The 22061-nt window shown below is 48.6% G+C and overlaps 1 protein-coding gene across 4 annotated transcripts in view; it reads right to left on the reverse strand.

Annotated features, from left to right (window-relative positions):
• Positions 1-1143: 1143 nt before the first annotated feature.
• The window catches only part of LOC142592747 (sentrin-specific protease 1-like), a 40966-nt gene continuing 20048 nt past the window's right edge, over positions 1144-22061 (reverse strand). For 2 of the 4 annotated variants that reach the window (XM_075704397.1, XM_075704395.1), the window contains one exon: positions 1195-1512. In XM_075704397.1, coding sequence (XP_075560512.1) covers positions 1326-1512 — 187 coding nt within the window. In that variant the 3' untranslated portion in view covers positions 1195-1325. Of the gene's footprint in view, positions 1513-10895; positions 12455-22061 lie in introns of those variants that run through there. The other 2 variants (XM_075704394.1, XM_075704396.1) reach the window with 2 other exon arrangements.

The raw sequence follows: 22061 nt of genomic DNA on the forward strand, positions 1-22061 counted from the left end.
CAGTCTTGCAGACTTGTTCAAAGCAAATATATGGGCATCGCGTGGACGTAGAGGCGACATACGGCCGTATTTACGTGCTCCTCCATATTTTTTTTTTTCCCTACGCTTTTGTCTGCGTTCTTGAACACTGCGGTTTCTGAAAGTCGGCTTCTCAACTATAAGAGGCTTTGTGTGAAGAAGCCTGCTTGGCTCACTCTCTTACCTTGTGCGAAAGGTCCGAAACGATCTTGCGTAGTGAACGCGTCTCGGGCTACGAATGGAAAAGAGACAACGCCGGACTTCGCTCTCTCTCTCTCTCTCCCCTCTCATGAGATACGGTAGTCGATTACACGAGTGCGCTGGACGTGGCTCTACTTCCGTAAACTGCCTCCGTCTGCTGCATTAGGGCTTAGCTCGCGCCGTCCACGTTTACGTCAATGAGAGGGGCTATAAAGACATGATGCGATGCGCTACTGTCGCAATCATGTAAACGAGGCTAATATGCCTTTGTCGAATTTTCCGAAACCACTCTACGGACATCGAGGACTATCACATTTGGGGGGATACTTTCAGTTTTTGCGTGATGTAACATCCGGCTCGACGCCCCACTGAAGCAACGGGAGTTTTGTGCTCTCGCTTAGCCAATTAGCCTCCACTCAAAGTGATGTCACTGAAATTTATCGACCAAGAATAGCGCTACAGTCGGTGAGGCTGTGGTGGGGGGTCAATTGAAGGGTTCCTCAGACATCCCTGATTTTCAAGCTCAAGAACAGGTTATGAAACAGCCGCCTAGGTCATGGTTATCAGATGATCGTTTCGTTAACTTAGTAGGTACCAAAAGTGATATAGCATGACAAGAGTACATGACGAACATAAATGATAGGTCATCACATGCGCGTCATGTAGGTCATGAAACAGCCGCCTACATCTTGTTATGTACCGAAGTTTTCGTAGTATGGCAAGTGTGTATGAGGAACATAAATGATAGGTCATGACATGAATGTCATGACACGCGTCTCGTGTAGATCATGAAACAGCCGCCTACGTTTCGATGCTCTCGTGGTCGTTTTGTTAACTTGCTAGGCTCCCAGCACGCTGCTTCTCATAACATTGATTCCCAGAGGGCGTGGGATCTGCGGGCTTTCTTAATAAAGCTCTCTCTCTTTCTCACTGCAACATGCTTAATAATTGGACGACCGTTTTTCTCTTAGAACATAGGCGACGTTGTTTTAATGCAGCAAAGAATTTGTGTCTGGCCAACAGTAAACAATGCGAGCAGTGCGCTTCCTTCTTCCTCGATGGGGAAACCGTGGGGAGGTAGCAGCAGTGGCCGAGAGGGCGCCAGCCTAGCGGCTCCCTTTCTCGTTTCCGCTCCCCTCGGACTCCTCGCTTCCCCTGGCGGAGCACAGGGACTCGTGACTCGCCAGCATAAGCTGCTCCATGGAGTCCAGGTGGCCGTTCAGCTCCACCGTATCCTGGCAGTGGCTGGCCTGTCGGGCTCTGTCTATGCATCGCTGGTACTTGCGCACCGCCCTACAAATTCGAAATCACGTAACTTTCATTTGCCAGGTTTGCAAGACCTGATGTATTCATTTTTGGAACTGCACGTTTAAGAGAGTAGTTTTGTTTGCTACGACGCTCCAGATATAACGCGAGACACGATTATTATTATTATTATTATTATTATTATTATTAGTATTATTATTATTATTATTATTATTATTATTATTATTATTATTATTATTATTATTATTATTATTATTATTCCCGAATAGATTCACATCGCGTCCAGCTGCAGCCAGCTCACCCGCTTAGCAGCTATGCTATGCGGATAAGCAGAACTTTTCAATAGCACACGCCGCGCGGGTGCAACTAGGCGCAATGGCCGCGTTTACTCACAGGAACCAAACCACAATAAAACACGTTTATCTAACGGCTTGTCAGCCTAAGCGTCCGTTCCACCACCGCAGTGTACCCCCATCTGTTGTCTATAACAAAATTAACCGCCGTTTTTGTCGGCGCACTTGGCACCATTGTGCAGAATGCCGTTAAAGGAGCTTTATCGCCACGGGTTTCTGCATGGACTACCGCGCATACGTAGTTTTAGACCCGCTCGTACTCGCTCTGGAAACACACCGCCTTTCACACTATGCTAAATGTCTCTGCTTTAACTCCACGGATGCAGCTCCTGTACACACCATTAACTGGCATTGTCGTCGTAACTTCGCTCTATTTTTCGAGTGGCCAAACTTCCTCCCTCGCGCTTATTGGCGTTTCTGTTCCGCGTGCAAATGTGCGCTTTTGTTCGCCAGAAGTGTAGCGCATCAGAGAAACTCGAGCTTTATTAGGAGACGAAACGTTATCAAAAAGTTACAGTGACGTTTCACTTCGTGAACGCTGGTGACGCGCAAGTGTATAGGCGCTGTAGCGCGCACGACGATATAGGCCCTCGGTGCGCCTTGACGCCTACGCTGTCCGCATTACAGATCGTATTCAACACAGAGCTCGCGCGGCCGCGCAACACGCGGCAGCCGCCGGAGTAGAACGCCCCGTCGTAAACACTGACCGCGGGCACGCTGTGAAACGCTGGCGTGACGAATCGCGGCAGCAGCAGCGAGCGAAGTGACCTTCGTGCTTCTATCACTTCAACGCAAACTCAGCGGTCAGAACACAGTACACGCGAAGCTACGAGCCGTCGGCCCACGTAAACTTTGCCCCCAAAGCAGACCGCTTTCAAGATATAGCGCGCGCGGCCAACGTACAATGATCCCGCTCCATACGTTACTTCGGTGCCATGGAGCAATCCGCGCGACGGAATACGGCGCGCTTCCTCCCCTTGCGCCGCCATCGTCGGCCCTCACCGTCGCACGCTTTCACTCGTACACACAGTACCCGAGGCGAACCCGCTACGTTTGGCAGTTGCTAGTGAAACCCACTAGCAACTGCCAGGGGAGGTCAACCTTTAGGTCTAGCTAAGGTCAACCCAGCGCGCATTCGCCTACTTTCCTCCTCCACTCCGCTCAACGTTACCGCCACATTCCTCTAGGTGGCGGTACTTGGCCGCGCGCTCAGCGCGTTCCCTCGTACGATTTTCTTCCCCTCCAAGCGCCTTCCTCGTTCGCTTGCTTCGCGGTTTCAAACACATCCGATTTGAAGAGCTGGTCAGTTATGCTTGCGCTTGAAACCACGGCTTCGCTTCGATTAGAGTGTATACTGAAATATGGTTATTCTGCTACGTTACAGTTCCGAGTCGTGAACGCGGCGAGAAAAGTGGAGGTGATCGCGATGGCATGTTCTGCCCGGTCTCAAGGTAGCATATCGACAGAAAGGTAGCGGCCGTAGAGTAATGAAAACAAATCTCAAAACCCATGCCCGCTGAACATTTGAGAACGTTTAACAGCGCGGACCAGACTAAGACCAATAAGACGAGACAGCGACAAATGGGCACTGTGTGGCGCCTTCCCGTCTTATTGGTCTTCGTCTGCGCCACACTGTTAGCTTACAGCATGACCCAAAACCAGCAAATCCACGAACAAGCTACACTTTTGCCGTACTGCGGGAGGCAAAAAGAACCGGTGAAGTCATGTGGCCACCGTTTACTGGACCCCATCTATTTTGCAATACAGTGTCATTTCATCAATCCGGACAGTCCCCATTCTTCTGTCTTATTATGTGTCGCACCAAGAGGTCGATTCTGGCGATAACATCAGCGCTTTGATAACCGAGTCAATGACGAAGGGCAAAAATAATTGCAAATGAAAACAGATCGTTAAGAAATGCGGCTCTCCGTTTGCATGCTGTTAAGCGCATGCCCTAGCAACAGCTCTAAATGACAACAGAGATCGAAAGCAGTGCTAACACAGCAGTTGCCAGAAACAACCACGTGTATGCTTATCAGCTAATCCCACATTTAATTACACTTTCACCGATACCAGTGACACGGCTGAACGATGGCGTTAAATGGTGTAGTATAAAAGTGACTCGCAATCACTAGTTACCCAAGTCTATAGCTTCCTAGTGCGACCCATTGAATCATCCATTGAGTTATGTTTCGCTTGATATTTATGATGACGTGTTAAATTTCAAGCACTACAGCACAGTCACTGGTGGTTATTAATGATGTGGCCTTATCGGTAAAAGGGACTGACAGCCTATATTTAAGGGCCGAGTTTTCTATGGTGCAACGCAAAGCTCACCGTTCGGAGTGTTTACACCTGCAGAGTTTACTTCCAAAAGCGTGTGAGTATCTTGTAAGCAGAATTTTTCAATCTGAGCAGCCTCTAAGAGAGTCCCTCCTCTAGCAACGGTAAAAATGAGAGCGATACCAATAGCCCACCTTGCAATTTGTGAAAGCCGCCCATCGTTCCGCATTCGGAGGAGTTAGTGCAACTGAGATTAACCCCCTACATTTCAACCTTTTCAACCTGATTTGAAAATAAAAAGCTGGTACAAAAATGTTTTGTTGTTATACAGACCTCTCTTATATTTGTACCACGTTTTTCCCCAAGTACACCTATGTCATGGCTGGCTGGCCCCTGTCGTCGTTATTCTGTCGATAGACGAGCCAAGCCAACTCATTGAAAGAAAAGGCAAAGGCAGCGACACTTTTCTGCCCACTTCAAATGAAGGCCTATCTGCACATTCTAAGTTATAAAAAGTTATAGCCTGGAAATTGTACTGCATTTCAATACTAATAGAAAGACCAGGAACTGCATAGACTTGTAGACGGCAAAGTTATAGACCTCTTATGCATCTTCATGTTTTTGCCGAGTGGGGTGCCAAAGGCTATTTGTCGCAGCATTTAGTGAAAAATTAAAAATATAAATCCAAGTTCGAAGCGAAAAACATGGCTTGTTTTAACCAATGCTATAGGCACTCTTCCTATCAGTGCAGTTATCTCGATTTATGTTCTGAGCGGCTGTTTGTCCCTTTAATAGCAGTGGTCAAATAATCGTTATTTCCATGAAAACTTTACTTAGGCCCATGACAGCATAATCGAAGCTGCAGGCGGCATGTCCTAGATGGTTATTCATAATCACTAGTGACTAATGCATTTTATTTTCCAGAACCACTGATCAGAATGAATGACGGTTTTCCATCAAGACAGGGTGCCCTAATCTCCGTGAACTGAGCTGTTCACTAACAATCACTATTGGCTTGGCCCTAATGAATAGATAACATTAAGCTCATTTTTTCACTCATTTCACGACTACTTGGTTGGATGAAGGCTATCCATGACACCGTGAAAGAGTGATTTGTGATCACTAATGACTCATAGCTCTCATTTCATGGTGCAAAATATTGAACCACCCATTGCAGGAAACTTAATTTGATATCTATTACCCCAAATTACAAGTACATCAAACTGAGCACAGTCACTAGTATTACTAGTGACATAGCCCTATTACCAATACTGATCACATCATCACTAATTTAATGAAACCTTCACGGAATCCATTATGACATGGCAGAATAAAATGTTACTGATTGTAAACTTGGAAAAGTGACTTATTTGTGACCGCTAGTGACATAAGCCTACCGCTTCCTAGACATCAACACACTATCACCCAATGAATGACATTTTATTAGACATATATGGTGATGTGATAGCTTAAAACCAAACAACTAATGACTGGGGATAACCAGCCTTCGTAACTTGGCTAGACATTTGCTACGTCACTTATTTTTCCTAGCAATAATTAGTGCATTTAGGGCCACTTTCATTTATTCAGACAGCAAATTGGGCAAGCAAGTACCAATCCATCTTCAACAGCAGCATTTTTGACAAGAAGCAAAAGAACACAGAACATGTGCTTTTTTTTTAATAGTGCACATAATAGCACTGCACGTGTAACCCTGTTTGGGCAACTGTTGCCTACAGGCAACAGACTAGGATTGCTTTTCTTTTTGCCGAGTTTCAGTATTGAATCCGGAGTTACTGGCTGAATTCCTACAGCTAGCACTGAATGGCAGGCAGCAAGCCAGTGAGGAAGTCAGGTGACTAGACGAGCTCATCAAGATAAACATGGCTATGCTTCATATTTTTTTTTTTTTCAAGTTTCGATGTTTCAATTTTTCATATTCACCTTTCAGGTTCAGAGTGCGCAGCCTGTCATGACTGAGCTAGCAAAGCAAGCATCAATGTCAACACAACCAGGTGGTGTTTGTGAAAAAAGCAAACAGTCCTCATAGGTGAAACGGAGGATGAAAGGTCTTTAACGGTACTTGGGGGACTATATTCCTTTTTATATATATAACACACCTGAATTATTTAAGGAAGCACACCTCCCTACATCATTTAAGTTTCAGCATTTCCAGTGAAAGTGGAATTCTCCTTTGCTATATGAAGTTGTGCTGCATCATTTATTTTGCCATCTTAATATTTGGAATCAACTGAAAACTGCATCTTCAAAAATTCCATCGCAATTCTTGTCAGCATTCTAAAACACAACATTTTGGCGAAATAAAGTAGCCTTTGCTTGTATAACAGCTTACTCCAAGTACCACATTAACTCTTTCACTACCACGCCTATGGAAATAAAATTTCTTCGGCAACTTTTCTACACATTGTTATATACTTCTTTTGGAATTCTTCTACTAGCAACATCATGCACCCTCTGAAATGAGAACCGCACTTTAGCTATTTGTCAGGTTTGGCCGTTTTCGGTAGATTGGGGAGTCGGGAAAAAAACTTCGACTGAAAGTATCCTCAAGATTGGCCTCCAGTGCTACTAGCCCTTCTTCAATAAAGAGACTCGAAATTTGCGCTTCGGTTGATTTGGCAGGCTAGCTTTTAAAATGACAGCCGCCATGAAGAAAGACACACAATCTTCATTCAGGTTGTCACTTTTCTGGTCAGACGTATACGCTGTTTTCACGATGTCTAAAACAACTGTAGATACTCATGATTGAGTGCATATTAATTTGGTAATTGTGTTCAAGAAATATCAAGTGAAGCTTTATTTTACCCCCCGTGGGTTGCTTTTATCAGTCATCGCTTTGACAGCGTATGCACAAATTATTATGAGCTATACGTCCTGTTATGTAGGGTTTCCACCCACACGAGAGCACGCAGTCGATTACAAACCGACCTTCGATTAAAGCTTGACTAGCTGTCACATAAAAGCACTGAAAGTGAGAACATTTCTGGCAGTAATGAAAGAGTTAATATGGAGCAGCTCCCGATAGCACAGAAATCTGCTGTTAGGGGTCAGAGGTCCTCAAGTCTATGCTTCTACTCGTAGCTAACAGCTACAGTAAAAAACGTACACAGCTAAAGTGCTCGTCAGTGAAACACATAGCAGAATGACATGCTACATCAGTTCAGCAGATTGGGCAAAAGCTTCAGACACTTATATAACCGTGAATACTGGCTTGCTTGACTTGCGCATTCCACAACTTAATGTAAGGGGTTACCAGTACAGGGACTGTGCAAAGAAAAGGCCATGAGTGCCATGAATGAATGAATGTATGTATGTATGTATGTATGTATGTATGTATGTATGTATGTATGTATGTATGTATGTATGTATGTATGTATGTATGTATGTATGTATGTATGTATGTATGTATGTATGCATGTATGTATGTATGTATGTATGTATGTATGTATGTATGTAATAATTATAGGAAGCATGTCAAGCTCTCTAATAAGTGCCCTGCACTTCCGCACTTCACGACTCTGTCTCTATCTTGTTACTTCCATCATCATAACCATCACAATATTCATCATAACATATAAAACCTATCCCCCACCAATTACACATCCATCATAGGAACAATTTCTAATCGCATTAATGTTGCCAGTAATCTCCAAAGGATGAATATGCCACCAATCCTTATTCATGTGGAAAGTTAGTCTAATAGAACACAGTATACATATGATCAACATAAAATTTTCTTTCCAAGAGCCACAAAGCTCATTACAGTACTCAGACCATCTCTCTACAGATGACTGTGAGAAGCTTGCACTTTGTAAGAAGGTTTTGTTTGCAATGGCATTAATTCACACTTCCATAGTGTGACAGCTATCCAAGTCTCATTGAAACTACCTGCACTAGAAAGGTGAAGGCTTATCACGCTCCTCTCGCACTTTCACAGACTTCATTTCAGTAATTCGTGGCTTCTGCATTTGCAGATCAGCCAGCCTATCTCATTTTTCCATGCTTGGATCATGTACATAAAATCCAGCACATGTTTGCAAGCACTAACCTGCTTCGTAACTCACCACTGTTTCTTGCCCTCTATCACTGCAACTAACTGCCAAGCGCAACAACTGTGCATGTTCACGACTCATTTGTTAATACATTGAAGCACCTCTTCAATGCAGAGTTGCAATAATTTTTTTTCCAACTTTTAAAGAGCCCGAATATTTGATGCCTTGTTTTCGCAATGTGTATAATGTACTGTAATGTAATGTATAATCACACAATCTCATTTCAACCCTTTACTAACATAAGTATTGTACTTTATATTACATTGCATTATGTTGCATTTTCATGTTCACGCTGCAAGCGAACTTGCTGTGCTTTTAATTTTTTAGTCTGTGAAAATAACCCCATTGCACTATAAACACCCCCCCGCCATGTAATGGTAATGCCTGCAAAGGCCTTAGGGTATATGAATAAATAAACAAACATACTGTTGAAGAGAAAATGGCTCATTTTCATTTTCTTGAACGTAATACCAAGAACACACATACCATCCATCCGATTCATTACATCTTAAATTAACACAAACAACATCAGAATAAAATGATGCCAGTTACAGAGGTGGCTTTTGAATCCATGTTTCTGAAAAAATGCACATGTAAAGTTAGCACAAAACTTGTATCTCCATCATGCACAGGCAATTAACACTACAGTTAACACAGTATTCATTTCAGTATAAACACAAGGTGCACAGAAAATACCAAGCATACAGATAAATTTATGCTACCTCATAAAACATTACTTGTGCTATATTACTGCATGGGCAGGCAGTGAATGTGCCAGGAAAAAGTATTGGCTACTAACAACATTATAGGTCAATTACAATACTTAATGCAGAAAACAAAGTGCTCTGTAGGTGAGCAAAATAACTAAATTGTGCTTCCTCTATTTAAACTATGACATATAGCGCTTACTTGAAACAAATGCTAGAACATGTCCTCACTGAACAACCGAGTTGGACGCAATTTGTTGGCTTCATTCACGTGTAGCTTTGCACGCTCCATTCCCAGCCCATTATTTATCCATTCCTTTTAAGCCTTCTTGATCATAACAGTTTAACAGCTTTGCACATAAATGAATAAATTAATTAAAATCCAACTACGGGTTTTACCGTGATGTTTTAGGAACACACAGGGTATGAGAAACACTTTAATGGGAAACTCGAGAATAATTTCAACCCCTTTAGTTTCCTTCACATGCAGCCACAAAAGCAAAATGCCAGATGGCGTTTGCGGACCGTGCTATCACACTTGACACCTATGTGAAGCGAAGGTTACAACTAGGAGCGTGCGAATATTTGAAACTTCAAACATGAGTCTCCTAGTTTTGTGCTACTCGATTTAAGAATAGCACAAAACATTCAAGATACTATATAAGAAACAAAACCACTCATTGCAGTCTCACGGAAGGAGGAATGGTGGATGTGAGAGCCCTTCAGAATTATTCTGATGCACAAGATCCACGGTTGTGCGCAGAGGCAGGAATTTGCAAGAGAACTTAAGGGGCCAGTTAACTTCCTCATAAATAATTTACAGTCATTCAATAAGAGTTTCGGTGTATTTAGGCAGCCTCCATATGAATGTTCTTTTCTTTTGGTAGCCAATAAGGCTACCAAAAAATACATTTCTGGCCAGTCGCACCGTGTTTCCATCCCTTTAGAACAATCTGTGGGACTGTAGCACAACACTTGGCTCCTTCAACAAGTACAACACTCTGTGCACATGTTGTGACATCTTGTTCTCTTGCTTTATTCCTGTCACCAGCGTGGTGCACCAGATAAATCGAAAAAAGTTGCTCATAGTTTACAATATTTGCAGCATCGAATGTTCAGTTATCGATGGCATTACACCCAACGTATAATATAACATAAGTTAGCCCAGCCCTTTTTTTACTAAAGGGACGTTATTCATATGGGATAAAGTTATGTTAACATTACATTTCAGTTTGTTTATAAATGTGAAGATATTCAATATTCAAAGCTGTTCCCCTCGAATATTCGCATTCGACTAGATTAGGAAATTTCACTGTTCACACATTCCCAGTTAAAATATGTGAACGTTGACAAAGGGGCGCACTTTCACACAAACAAATGGGTATATAATTAGATGGGTAAATGTAGAAAGCCTCAACACGTACTGCAGGTATATACTAAGTAATGTGCGTTTACGAATTGTGTTTCTGCTTTGCATTACTATACCTTTGCCATTTTAAACAATTAGTTAAAAACAGCTTATTTCACTAAGAAGAACAAATTAAAAATATCACTGGTTTCCAAATAACAGTTACTTGGCAGTGTGCATTGTGCCAAACATCATCGTAAGAATGTGAATGATCTTCTCTTTTACGCAGGAACAGCAAAATCAAGAACTGATACAAGTGGTACGAGTGAGAAGCTTCATCACTGTCTAGCTGCTTTTTGCACTGTTTAAAATTTTGTGCGGCAAAACGTAACGCCTAAAAAAAAGAAAGAATGTAGCCCCTTACGCAATATTTATGTACTCCTGTGACAACGGAACTGTGATTATTGCCACTTCTTGGAACAAATTTCAGTACAGTCCACAATGATCCTTCAGTCAGTTGACATTATCAAAGTAAGATGACCACATCCGCAATGAAAGGCGGTTCATATCATCCTGGAGTGCGCAAGTTACTCGAACGCATAAAGTTGGGGGAATCGCAAACGGAAACAAAGGCACGCCTCCGCACCTGCCTCACGCCGAGAGCATGGTCTTGTGCAGAATCTCGTAGGCGACGCGTTTCCGGAAGTACGGCATGTTGTGCTGCCCGAACGAGATGGGCGCGTCCCGGGAGACGCACTCCGCGTACTGGCAGGCGAACATGCCGCAGTCGTTGCCGTTCTGCTGCAGAGGAACGTCCACCACTTTCAGGGCCCAGTCGCACCCGACGAGCCCGTGGTCGCGCCTCTGCCGACTCTCGCACTCCAGGTACTGCCGCAGCACGGACAAGCAGGGCGGACTGCTGGACGCCGCGCCGAGGCTGTCGTAGTAGGCGATGTGGCGCTTGCGGAAGTCCACGGCAGCGAGACACCAGTGCGTGTTGCCGAGATGCAGGGGCACCAGCACGATGTCGAAGGAGAACAAATCGACGGTGCGCGTCCATCGCTTGACGCCGGCGTAGCCGCTGGCGATCAGCTTGGGATAGAAGAACGTGTTGAACGCGTACACGCGGGGATAGCCTTCTTTCGTGGAGCGCTCCGCGAGGAGATTCATGTAGAAGTTGATCACTTCGTCGTTCAACCACTCGCCGTCGGCGAGCGTGCGCATGTCGGCCCTGCGGATGTGGATTCGGAAGGCCGACACGAGCACCTCATCCGCCGGCGTCGGCACCAAGGCCGCCTCCACCTCGAGCTGCATTGCCCGCGTGATGCCGGGCGTCTCGACGACATCGTGAACGAGGTTCGATTTTGTTTGGCGTTTCGGAACGCAAGACTTCTCGGTTAGCAGCTTTTTCAGGGCAACGAACCAGTCCGCAGATCCAACCGAGTGGCGACGCGACGCTGCAGACTCTGGGAGTTCGGAAGCGTGGATCGACTTCAGGGTTTTCTCCCGGGTTGATCGCCGGAGCACACGTCCGCTGAGTGACCGGGTGATGCGACGGCAGCCGCCGACGTTTGTTTCGAAGTCTAGATACTCGTAGCACTCGTTTTGCCTCGTCCGCATCTTTGGGGCGCGCGGATTTTCATCCACAAACTCCGTCACCAAACCCGCGCACTCTTTCCTCCACGGAAAGCAAGGCCTACCGCGACAGCTCTCATTGCGCCGAGTGGGCCGGCTACGTCTGTACAAAGCTTCTGTACGGTATCGCACCGTCACGCTCGAGATCCATTCTTGCCAGTCAACGTGCTTGTCTTCTTGAACGTCTTCGCGACCCGCGCCGACAAAGCCAAGATCGTGCCGTAGTTTCACTGCACTTTCGTAGTACGCGCCGCGCGTTCCCGCCAGCGCATCCCGAGCTGACGTTCCGGCAGGCAGCGTTTCCACTCGTGGCACCATCAAGCAAGCGGTCCTTCCTCTCAGATCTCGCGCAACGGTCGAGGCCAGTGGACAACTTCGGCGCTTTGCAGCATGTGTGATTGGCTAAACGGCGAGACGCGAACAAACATCGAAAGAAAACAGAGAACCACGGAGGAAAGAAAAAAAGAGAGCGCGCGCCTTGCGTCCACAAGCCAACCTCCTCCGCAGCCGCTCACTCTTTTCTCCTTTCCCGCTGGCCGTTCAGTGCGTTGCATGCTGGGAGCTGAACCTTCTTTGGTTCTAGGTAGCTTTTAGTAGCGCCGGCCGTCAGTCGTGGCGCGCTGCTGCAGATGCAACGCTGTGGAAGCTACGCAAGTTCGGTAAGACTCATACATCACTCCGCGCGTTCTGTCCATGCTTTGCTGTGCGCCAACGGCGTTATTTCGCGTGAGCATGCACGCGAGGCTGCCGCCACGGGCTGCGAATAAATAATATCTAAAAAGGAACGAAAAAAAATACTGAAAAGCAAATAGATATAAAAGAAAGCATTAGCAGCCGTGTACCGCAGTTTTTTTTTTTTTTTCGAAGGGCTACAGCGTTTTTCGTTCAATACTGAGCCCATATATAGAACAATTTCAGACTATTGTGGTACAAAACAACGAGCTATTTCCAAGTGCGAACGCAGCCACCGCAAAAAGCACCTCTAGCCTCCATAGCGTTGCACTCGATGTCTGATTCACGGTCTGAATCGAGCCATGCACGAAGCTTTGTAGCGGGTTCAAGTACAAACCCCATGCCAGGGATCTTGCGCGCGACAGCAACGCGATCGAGATGGCTCGTCGCCTCCGAGTCGTACCCCATGTGAGCGACGACTCCCCGGTGTTGCCGGTATGATGGCAGCAAATACGCGCCGAAACTGGTATGACGCGTGCCTTGTTAAGTTTACGTGTTTTACTGTAAGGGAGAGAGAGAGAGAGAGAGTGAACTTTAATGAGCACCAGCAGTTCAGTCGGCTGGGCCTAGGCCTCCCACGATGGGACGTCGAGGTCTTGCCTCTTCGCCGCTTGGTAGGCCTACTGAGTCGCCCAGAGTTGGTCGTCGAGATGGGAGCTGCGTAGGGCGGCGTGCCATCTCGACGAGAGGGTCATGGGATTAAGTGAGTGAGTGAGTGAGTGAGTGAGTGAGTGAGTGAGTGAATAAACTTTATTGCAGGTCCGGCGAGGACGCGAACTCGTCGCGCACCCGGTGTTGCGTTTCGCCTGCGACACGTGGTTTTGCCGGCGCGACTGCGGCGGGGCGGCAGACATTTTGGCCCGATCGTCGTCGCCGCAACACTCATCGCCAGGTGTTTCCAGGCGCGACTGCGGCGATGCGACCGCCTAGGGATCATCCTCGCATTCCAGTCATTGTGCCCGAAACAGGCGATGCCAAAGCAGGGATCTCATTCCAGTCATTGTGCCCGAAACAGGCGATGCCAAAGCAGGGATCTCGTTCCAGTCATTGTGCCCGAAACAGGCGATGCCAAAGCAGGGACCATCCTCTCATTACAGTCATTGTGTCCAACCGGCAGCGCCACGACAGGGTGCTACGAGATCGTGCTCGACATGGTGCTACGGCATCGCTACGACAGTGTGCGTCACCATTAGCCCATTGTACATTCACGTGCTCGTCTTTTGAGGGGTTCCTTCTTGCCCTCAACTGCGAGAGTATAAAAACAGCTGCCCCCGGACGCCAAAAGGAGGGCTCCGATTTCTTCTGTTGAGTGAAGTGCTCTCCCGTCTCTCTACTTCGGTCAAACCTGACCGCCAACTCTTTGCGATGTTAAAATAAACAAGTTGTTTCGTTGTTACCAGTCGACTCATGCTTTGCCGGGACCTTCGGATGCTTCCAGTTGTACCCCAGGCCGCCAGGCCAACGCTACCCTTGGGGCTTGCGACCCAGGTACAACCACGGGCGTCAGCGCCGAGTTCCCAACAGATCGTACCAGCAGTCCGGATCCCAAACATCTGGTTGCCAGCGGTGAGATCGCCTCCGACTTCAAACAACTGTCTGCCAGCGGTGAGATCGCGACAACGGAGGCCAGCAGCGAAGAGATGCAGTTGACTGTATGCTGAGCAGCTCAACGACGATCCGGGAGCAGTGCAACGAGCCCTGTGTGACGACTGGTTGCCTGCAGCGGAACGACTGCGCGGAATTCCTGCCTGCGAGGTTTGGTGAGTGCGGGACTTTCTTCTTCTGAGCTTTGCCAGGCTTTTGTTAGTGTTAGAAACAGAGCTGGTAATTGTGGTTGTCGTTGCTGCCGGGTTAGTTTGCGGCAAGACAATAGTAAGCAGTAGAGAAAGCAGCATTCAGAGCAGCCATGGATTTGAAGTCGTTGCGCAAACCGAAATTGTTGGAGCTTGCAAGAGAGTTGGGTCTGGATGTCTCGGACAAACTCAGAAAACCAGAACTGATAAAGGCTATTCTTGAGTTAGAGGCTGAGGATGACGAGCTGTCGGAATGCCTTGAGACCATTGAAGAGAGAGAGACTGCAAAAAGACAGGAGCGCGAACTTAAAGAGCAAAAAGAAAAAGAAGAGCGTGAACGTAAAGAACAGAAAGAGCGAGAGCAACAAGAGCGTGACCGTCAACACGCTTTGGAAATGAAGCGTCTTGAGGTAGAGATGGAACGCGCTCGTAATGGAAGTCAGGCACACGGTGCAGGAGAACGCGTATTGTTCAAAATGACTGACCTGATGCGGCCGTTTAAGCTTGGAGAGGACATTTGTTTGTTCCTGGTTAACTTTGAGCGAACGTGCGAGAAGCAGGGGTTCTCTCGGGAAACGTGGCCACAGCGCTTGCTCACTTTGTTACCCGGCGAGGCGGCCGACGTAGTCGCTCGCTTGGATAGAGAGGAAGCAGAGGATTTCGACAAAGTAAAATCGAGTCTGCTAAAAAAGTACCGGCTGTCTGCGGAGGCGTTCCGTCGGAAGTTTCGGGAAAATGAGAAAGGCAGAAGTGAGTCATATACAGAGTTTGCGTATAGGCTTATGTCGAACATGCAGGAGTGGCTCAAAGAAGAGAAAGCGTTTGGTGACCACGATAAAGTTCTGCAGTGCTTCGGGCTAGAACAGTTTTATAGTCGGTTACCGGAGAACGTGCGATACTGGGTCTTGGATAGGCCAGACGTGAGTACGGTGGCTAGAGCCGCTGAGCTAGCCGAGGAGTTTGTGACGCGTCGAGCTCGCGGAGCTAAGGACGGTCAAAAGGGTGAATTTGGCTCCAAGTCTGAGAGGCCAAGGTTCACGCCCATGAGATTTAAGGGGGACACGCGTAGTGAGGATGCGAGTGAAAGCAATCCGACCAAACGTAAAGAGACGGCAGCCGAAGCCGAACGCAGAAAGCGGTTCGAGATGAGGCGAGCGGGCGTTTGTTATACGTGCCAGAAGCCGGGTCACTTTTCGGCGCAGTGTCCGGAAACAACACCAAAAGTTGTGTTTTTTTCAATAGGCAGCACGGACGAGAACATGAAGCTTCTCGAGCCTTACATGCGAGACCTCCTCGTGAACGGGAAAGAGTGCCGAGTGCTTCGCGATTCCGCAGCAACGATGGATGTAGTTCACCCATCTTACGTAGAACCCCATATGTTCACGGGCGAGAGCGCATGGATCAAGCAAGCCGTGGAAGCTCATAGCGTGTGTCTGCCAGTAGCAAGGGTGCTTATTGAAGGACCTTTCGGAGCGCTTGAGACAGAGGCGGCAGTGTCATCTATGCTGCCACCCCAGTACCCGTACCTATTTTCAAACAGGTCCGATCACCTCCTGCGCGAGAAGGGGCTTTTGTTTGGTGAAGCTAGTGTTCAGGCCTTAACCAGATCGAAGGTTCGGGAGCTCGCTGCAAAGGCGGTAGTTGCGGGGCCGACGTTATCAAACAACGAAAAAGGGTCAGAGGCGCAGCAAGCTGATATTCAGAGCACGCCCGAACTGAATAAACTTGAGTCTGTAACGTTAAAGGCGCCAGATACTGGAGAGGAAACGCCCGACGCGGGAAAGTTAGAAGAGCTATCTACTGATTTGCTCATCGCGCCTACGTCAGATGGACTTGATAGGTTGCTAAAAGTCAGCCGGTCGGCTTTGATAGCCGAGCAAAAAAAGGATGGCAGCCTGGAAAACGTGCGCTGCAATGTCAAAGAAGGTATCGCCAGGAAAACTGCGCGTTTTGTGGAAAGAGGTGGAGTCCTGTACCGGAAGTATCTAGACCGCAGAGGAGTGGAGTTCGATCAGCTGGTCGTGCCTCAATGCTATCGTCAGGATCTGTTGCGCTTGTCACACGGGGGTTCGTGGTCCGGACACCTAGGAGTTAAGAAAACTAAGGACCGTCTCTTGCAAGAGTACTATTGGCCAGGGTGTTTTCGGGACGCAGACCATTTCGTGAGGACATGTGACACTTGTCAGCGGGTGGGCAAACCAGGGGACAAATCGAGGGCGCCGTTGAAATTGGTACCTATCATTACGGAGCCTTTTAGACGGCTCGTTATTGATACAGTGGGACCTCTGCCGGTAACAGCCACGGGGTACAGACACATTTTGACTGTGATCTGCCCAGCGACAAAGTTCCCTGAAGCAGTGCCGCTTAAAGAACTCAGCTCAGTTGAGATAGTTAATGCACTACTGTCCATATTTGCGCGAGTTGGTTTTCCTGCGGAAATCCAATCAGATCAGGGCACAGTGTTTACTAGCGCTTTGACGACAACTTTTCTCGAAAGGTGTGGGGTAAAGCTGTTACACAGCTCAGTGTACCACCCACAGTCGAATTCCGTTGAGAAGCTCCACTCCGTCATGAAGCGCGTGTTGAGAGCGTTGTGTTTTGAACATCGAACTGACTGGGAGCTGTGTCTGCCTGGGGTGATGTTTGCTTTAAGGACCGCGCCGCATGCGGCTACGGGGTTTTCGCCAGCTGAACTGGTGTACGGTCGCTCGCTTCGATCTCCGCTTCGCATGCTTCGAGAATCATGGGAAGGTAGGGGCGACGACCCAGTCGTGGTGGAGTACGTGCTTAAGCTCCTCGAACGCTTAAGAAGGGCACAGGAGTTGTCAGGTGAAGCAATGACAAAGGCCCAGCAGAGGGCCAAGGTTTATTATGATCGGACAGCCAGGGCCCGTCGTTTTGAGGTTGGCGATGAGGTCATGATATTGCGCACATCGCTAAACAACAAACTAGACGTGCAGTGGGAGGGCCCAGCGCGAATTGTTCAGAAACTGTCGGACGTTAACTACGTGGTAAGTCTGCCAGGAAAGCGGAAAGCACAGCAAGTTTACCACTGTAATCTGCTCAAACCTTATAGACAAAGGGAAGCAGTGGTGTGCATGATGGTAAACGTTCCTGAAGAGCTTCCGGTCGAGCTTCCGGGACTAGGCTCAGTGACGAACAGGGAAGACACCGGTCAAGTCATTAGTGACCTTATCAGGAAAGCACCGCTGTCGCCCGAGCAGAAAACCGAACTACACCAGCTATTACAAGAGTTTCAAGGTCTGTTCTCTGAGAGGCCTGGTAGGACTTCTGTACTTACTCATGATATAGAACTTACCTCCCCAGAGCCAGTACGATCCAAGGCGTATCGGGTGTCACCCCGCCAGAGCGATATTATGGAGGCTGAGGTAAAGAAAATGCTACAGCTCGGTGTTATTGAGGCAGGTGAGAGTGATTATACCTCCCCTTTGATTTTAGTTGAGGTACCGGGCAAGGAACCTCGTCCTTGCGTCGACTACCGCAGGCTTAATTCCATCACTAAGGATCAAATTTATCCGATCCCTAACATCGAGGAGCGCCTTGAGAAAGTTAGTAACGCTCAGTTTATTTCCACCCTAGATCTTGTCAGGGGTTATTGGCAGGTTCCACTTACAGAAGAGGCTAGTAGGTATGCGGCGTTCATTTCACCAATGGGAACATTCCGTCCTAAAGTGTTGAGTTTTGGTTTGAGGAACGCGCCATACTGTTTTTCAAGTCTCATGGATAAAGTGTTGCGGGGACAGCAAGAATTCGCTTTACCGTATCTAGACGACGTAGCGATATTCTCCGCATCCTGGTCTGAGCATATGGCACACTTGCGGGCAGTGCTAACCCGCCTGCGCGAAGCGGGCTTGACAGTCAAGGCTCCTAAGTGCCAGTTAGCACAGGCCGAGGTTGTCTACCTCGGTCACGTGATTGGTCAGGGTCGTCGCCGCCCCTCTGAAATAAAAGTGGCCGCTGTGCGAGACTTTCCGCAACCGCGCACCAAGACCGATATTCGGTCGTTCTTGGGTGTCGCCGGCTACTATCAGAGGTACATCCCTAGGTACTCTGATATCGCGGCTCCCCTGACGGATGCTCTAAGAAAAACAGAGCCTCAAACAGTCGTCTGGGACGAGACAAAGGAAAGAGCTTTTAGCGCCCTAAAGAGTGCCCTAACAAACCAGCCTGTGCTACGATCGCCAGACTATACAAAAGGGTTCGTTGTTCAGTGCGATGCTAGTGAGCGAGGCATGGGCGTTGTACTGTGCCAACGGGAAAATGGAGAAGTAGAACACCCCGTCCTGTATGCTAGTCGTAAGCTGACCAGTCGTGAGCAGGCGTATAGCGCCACCGAGAAAGAGTGTGCATGTCTCGTGTGGGCCGTTCAGAAATTGTCATGCTATCTAGCCGGCTCGAGGTTTATCATTGAGACGGATCACTGCCCTCTCCAATGGCTGCAGACCATCTCTCCCAAAAATGGCCGCCTCCTGCGCTGGAGCCTCGCTTTACAACAATATTCCTTTGAGGTGCGTTACAAAAAGGGGAGTCTCAACGGTAACGCCGATGGCTTAAGTCGAAGCCCCTAACGTAGGAATCAGCCTCAAAATTGTTTGTTACTGATGTTTTCTTCCTGAGGCAGGATTTTTTTTTTAACATATTGCTTTTGTTTAGTGTTTCAAAGTGATGATATGCTTTCTAGTGCAATTTTTCAATTTGTGGACGCGTTCTGAGTGATGCTAGACTACTGTAAGGAACTAGGCAGTGGTATAAAAAGGGGAAAGAGCCTGGCAGGGCTTAGTGAGGGTTGTGCCGTGCTTGCTGACTGAGCGGTTGAGTTTCAGCGTAGTTCTAACGCTTGCCGGGAACGAGAACAAAAATGTGAACTCTCCCGAAGTCACTTTGCAGTGTCCCGTGCGAACCTGAACAAGAGAACGAGGCCTTCTCTGTGCGCTGCGCTCAAGAAACGTCGAGGGACGCCCGACTTCGGTTATGAGCATCATCGAGCGACATCCCTCCGGACAGCGGATGCAGTCCCCTGTCCATCGGGATCTCCTTCCCCCGGCGGGGCGGTCTGTTGCGTTTCGCCTGCGACACGTGGTTTTGCCGGCGCGACTGCGGCGGGGCGGCAGACATTTTGGCCCGATCGTCGTCGCCGCAACACTCATCGCCAGGTGTTTCCAGGCGCGACTGCGGCGATGCGACCGCCTAGGGATCATCCTCGCATTCCAGTCATTGTGCCCGAAACAGGCGATGCCAAAGCAGGGATCTCATTCCAGTCATTGTGCCCGAAACAGGCGATGCCAAAGCAGGGATCTCGTTCCAGTCATTGTGCCCGAAACAGGCGATGCCAAAGCAGGGACCATCCTCTCATTACAGTCATTGTGTCCAACCGGCAGCGCCACGACAGGGTGCTACGAGATCGTGCTCGACATGGTGCTACGGCATCGCTACGACAGTGTGCGTCACCATTAGCCCATTGTACATTCACGTGCTCGTCTTTTGAGGGGTTCCTTCTTGCCCTCAACTGCGAGAGTATAAAAACAGCTGCCCCCGGACGCCAAAAGGAGGGCTCCGATTTCTTCTGTTGAGTGAAGTGCTCTCCCGTCTCTCTACTTCGGTCAAACCTGACCGCCAACTCTTTGCGATGTTAAAATAAACAAGTTGTTTCGTTGTTACCAGTCGACTCATGCTTTGCCGGGACCTTCGGATGCTTCCAGTTGTACCCCAGGCCGCCAGGCCAACGCTACCCTTGGGGCTTGCGACCCAGGTACAACCACGGGCGTCAGCGCCGAGTTCCCAACAGATCGTACCAGCAGTCCGGATCCAAACACCGGCTAGTCCCACGTCGGGACCGGCAGGTCTAGCCCACCGGCCGGGTCGCGGGCACGCCGGACGGCCAGGGTTTACTTTTCTAGACCGGGGCTACGCAGAAGCGAGTCCCACTCCTCCTTGATGAACTTGGGGTATGTCGACCCGCACTCCCAGAGCATGTGAGGTGAGTAGAGGTCTGGAGTAGAGGTCTGCCCGCACAGGACGGGCAGGCGTCGTCGCGATACACGTAGGGCTAAGCCTCGTGGAGAGCGGACAGACACGGATATGTGCTGGTCTGTAGAAGCCTAAGCGAAACGGCTTGCGGCCTATTCAACTTGGGGTGAGGGGGTGGAAAGACCCTTCTGGACATGTAGAAATATTTAATAATCTCGTTGTGAGTAGCGGGAGCGTCCCTGTGACCGTAGAGAGAAGGGGAGTCAGTGCTCCTTATAGAGTGTTGTGCCATTACCACAAGCCCGGATTCCGAATCTGCAAGATGCAGAATTTATCCTGCGAGCGTCCTTTGGACAAACCCGGGGCTGCGCCGAAAGGCACAGCGCCCTAATTCTCCCTTGACAAGTCAAGATGGTGAGCCGTCAGGCAGTGGTGTCCTCCGGAGAAGCATCGGCGGGCAACATGTTCAAACGTGTCGCCAAGTGCCAGACAGCCCGGCGCCGTACCTCCCCTTGCCTGGAGGTCACCGCGCCCGCCAACTTTGAACGGGGTGGCCAGCGTGGTCGCTGGTTGGACCTCTCCGACGACCGTCGAGTGCTCACTTTGTATTGGGCCGTTTGAGTGACAATGGTTTCTGGGGGCTTATAAGCCGCGGCGCGCCGCCTGGAAAACCGGATCCGCCGACCCACCGGGAGCAGAGTGCCGCTCTCGACTGGAGTGAGATGTGTCACGCGTTTTCGCCGGACGTCGCCGTGCGGGAACAGTCGCGTTTGCTGTGAGCTCTCGGCCCCAGTGCCGATCCCTTCATGTCCTGTATAATGACCTGTATATAGTGTATAAAGTCCCTTTTGTTATTCTCACCGACGCCTGACTCGGAGTCTTCGCTACCAACGCTCTGTCACGAAACGGGTGACGAGCGCTACGGGACCACCTCAAAGTCGTAACAGTGGATGGCAGCTACGGGATTGACCGGCATCAGCTACCTCGGCGCGGTGAGTGCCTGAAGTTTACCTCAAACACCAGACTTTCTCTGACACAGGTTATAGTAGCTTAGGGAAGGATTTGGTATTGCATTGTGATAACCTTGTGTGTTTCAAGCCTAGTAAGAGTGTTTTGAAAACCAGGGGATGCTGAGGGGGTAAACAGGGCAGTGTGTGAAATACTTGCATATGTCTTACTAGTAGCATTATAGTAGCGTACGGCAGGTATATTCAAAAAGGGTAAACAGCAGGAGGACAGTGTGAACGATGGAGAAGTACAAGGTGAAGGAACTTCTCGAAATTTAATTGTGAGGAGTTGGGCATTGAGTTGGGCTCAACCAAAAGAAAGAATGCGATCCTTGAGGTCATGAGGACTGGGGACGTAACGGCTGAGGAAGCCGCAAAGGCCTTGGCGGGTATCAATGAACGTCGGGAAAGGGAGGAGAAGGAACGTTGCGAGGAGGAAAGGAAAGAAAAGGAACGTCGCGAGGAGGAAAAGAGGGAGAAGGAACGTTGCGAAGAGGAAAGGAAAGAAAAGGAACGTCGGGAGTTGCAGGCAGAAAGGGAACGTCGCGAGCACGAGCTTAAAATGAAAGAGTTGGAGACTCGAAACAGCTCGCCGGCGCCTAGTCTCACTTCTAACGTTCCAAGAATACGCGATCAACTTCCACCCTTTGTCGTCGG

This window comes from Dermacentor variabilis, chromosome 9, assembly GCF_050947875.1.
Source record: "Dermacentor variabilis isolate Ectoservices chromosome 9, ASM5094787v1, whole genome shotgun sequence".
Classification (NCBI taxonomy): domain Eukaryota; kingdom Metazoa; phylum Arthropoda; class Arachnida; order Ixodida; family Ixodidae; genus Dermacentor; species Dermacentor variabilis.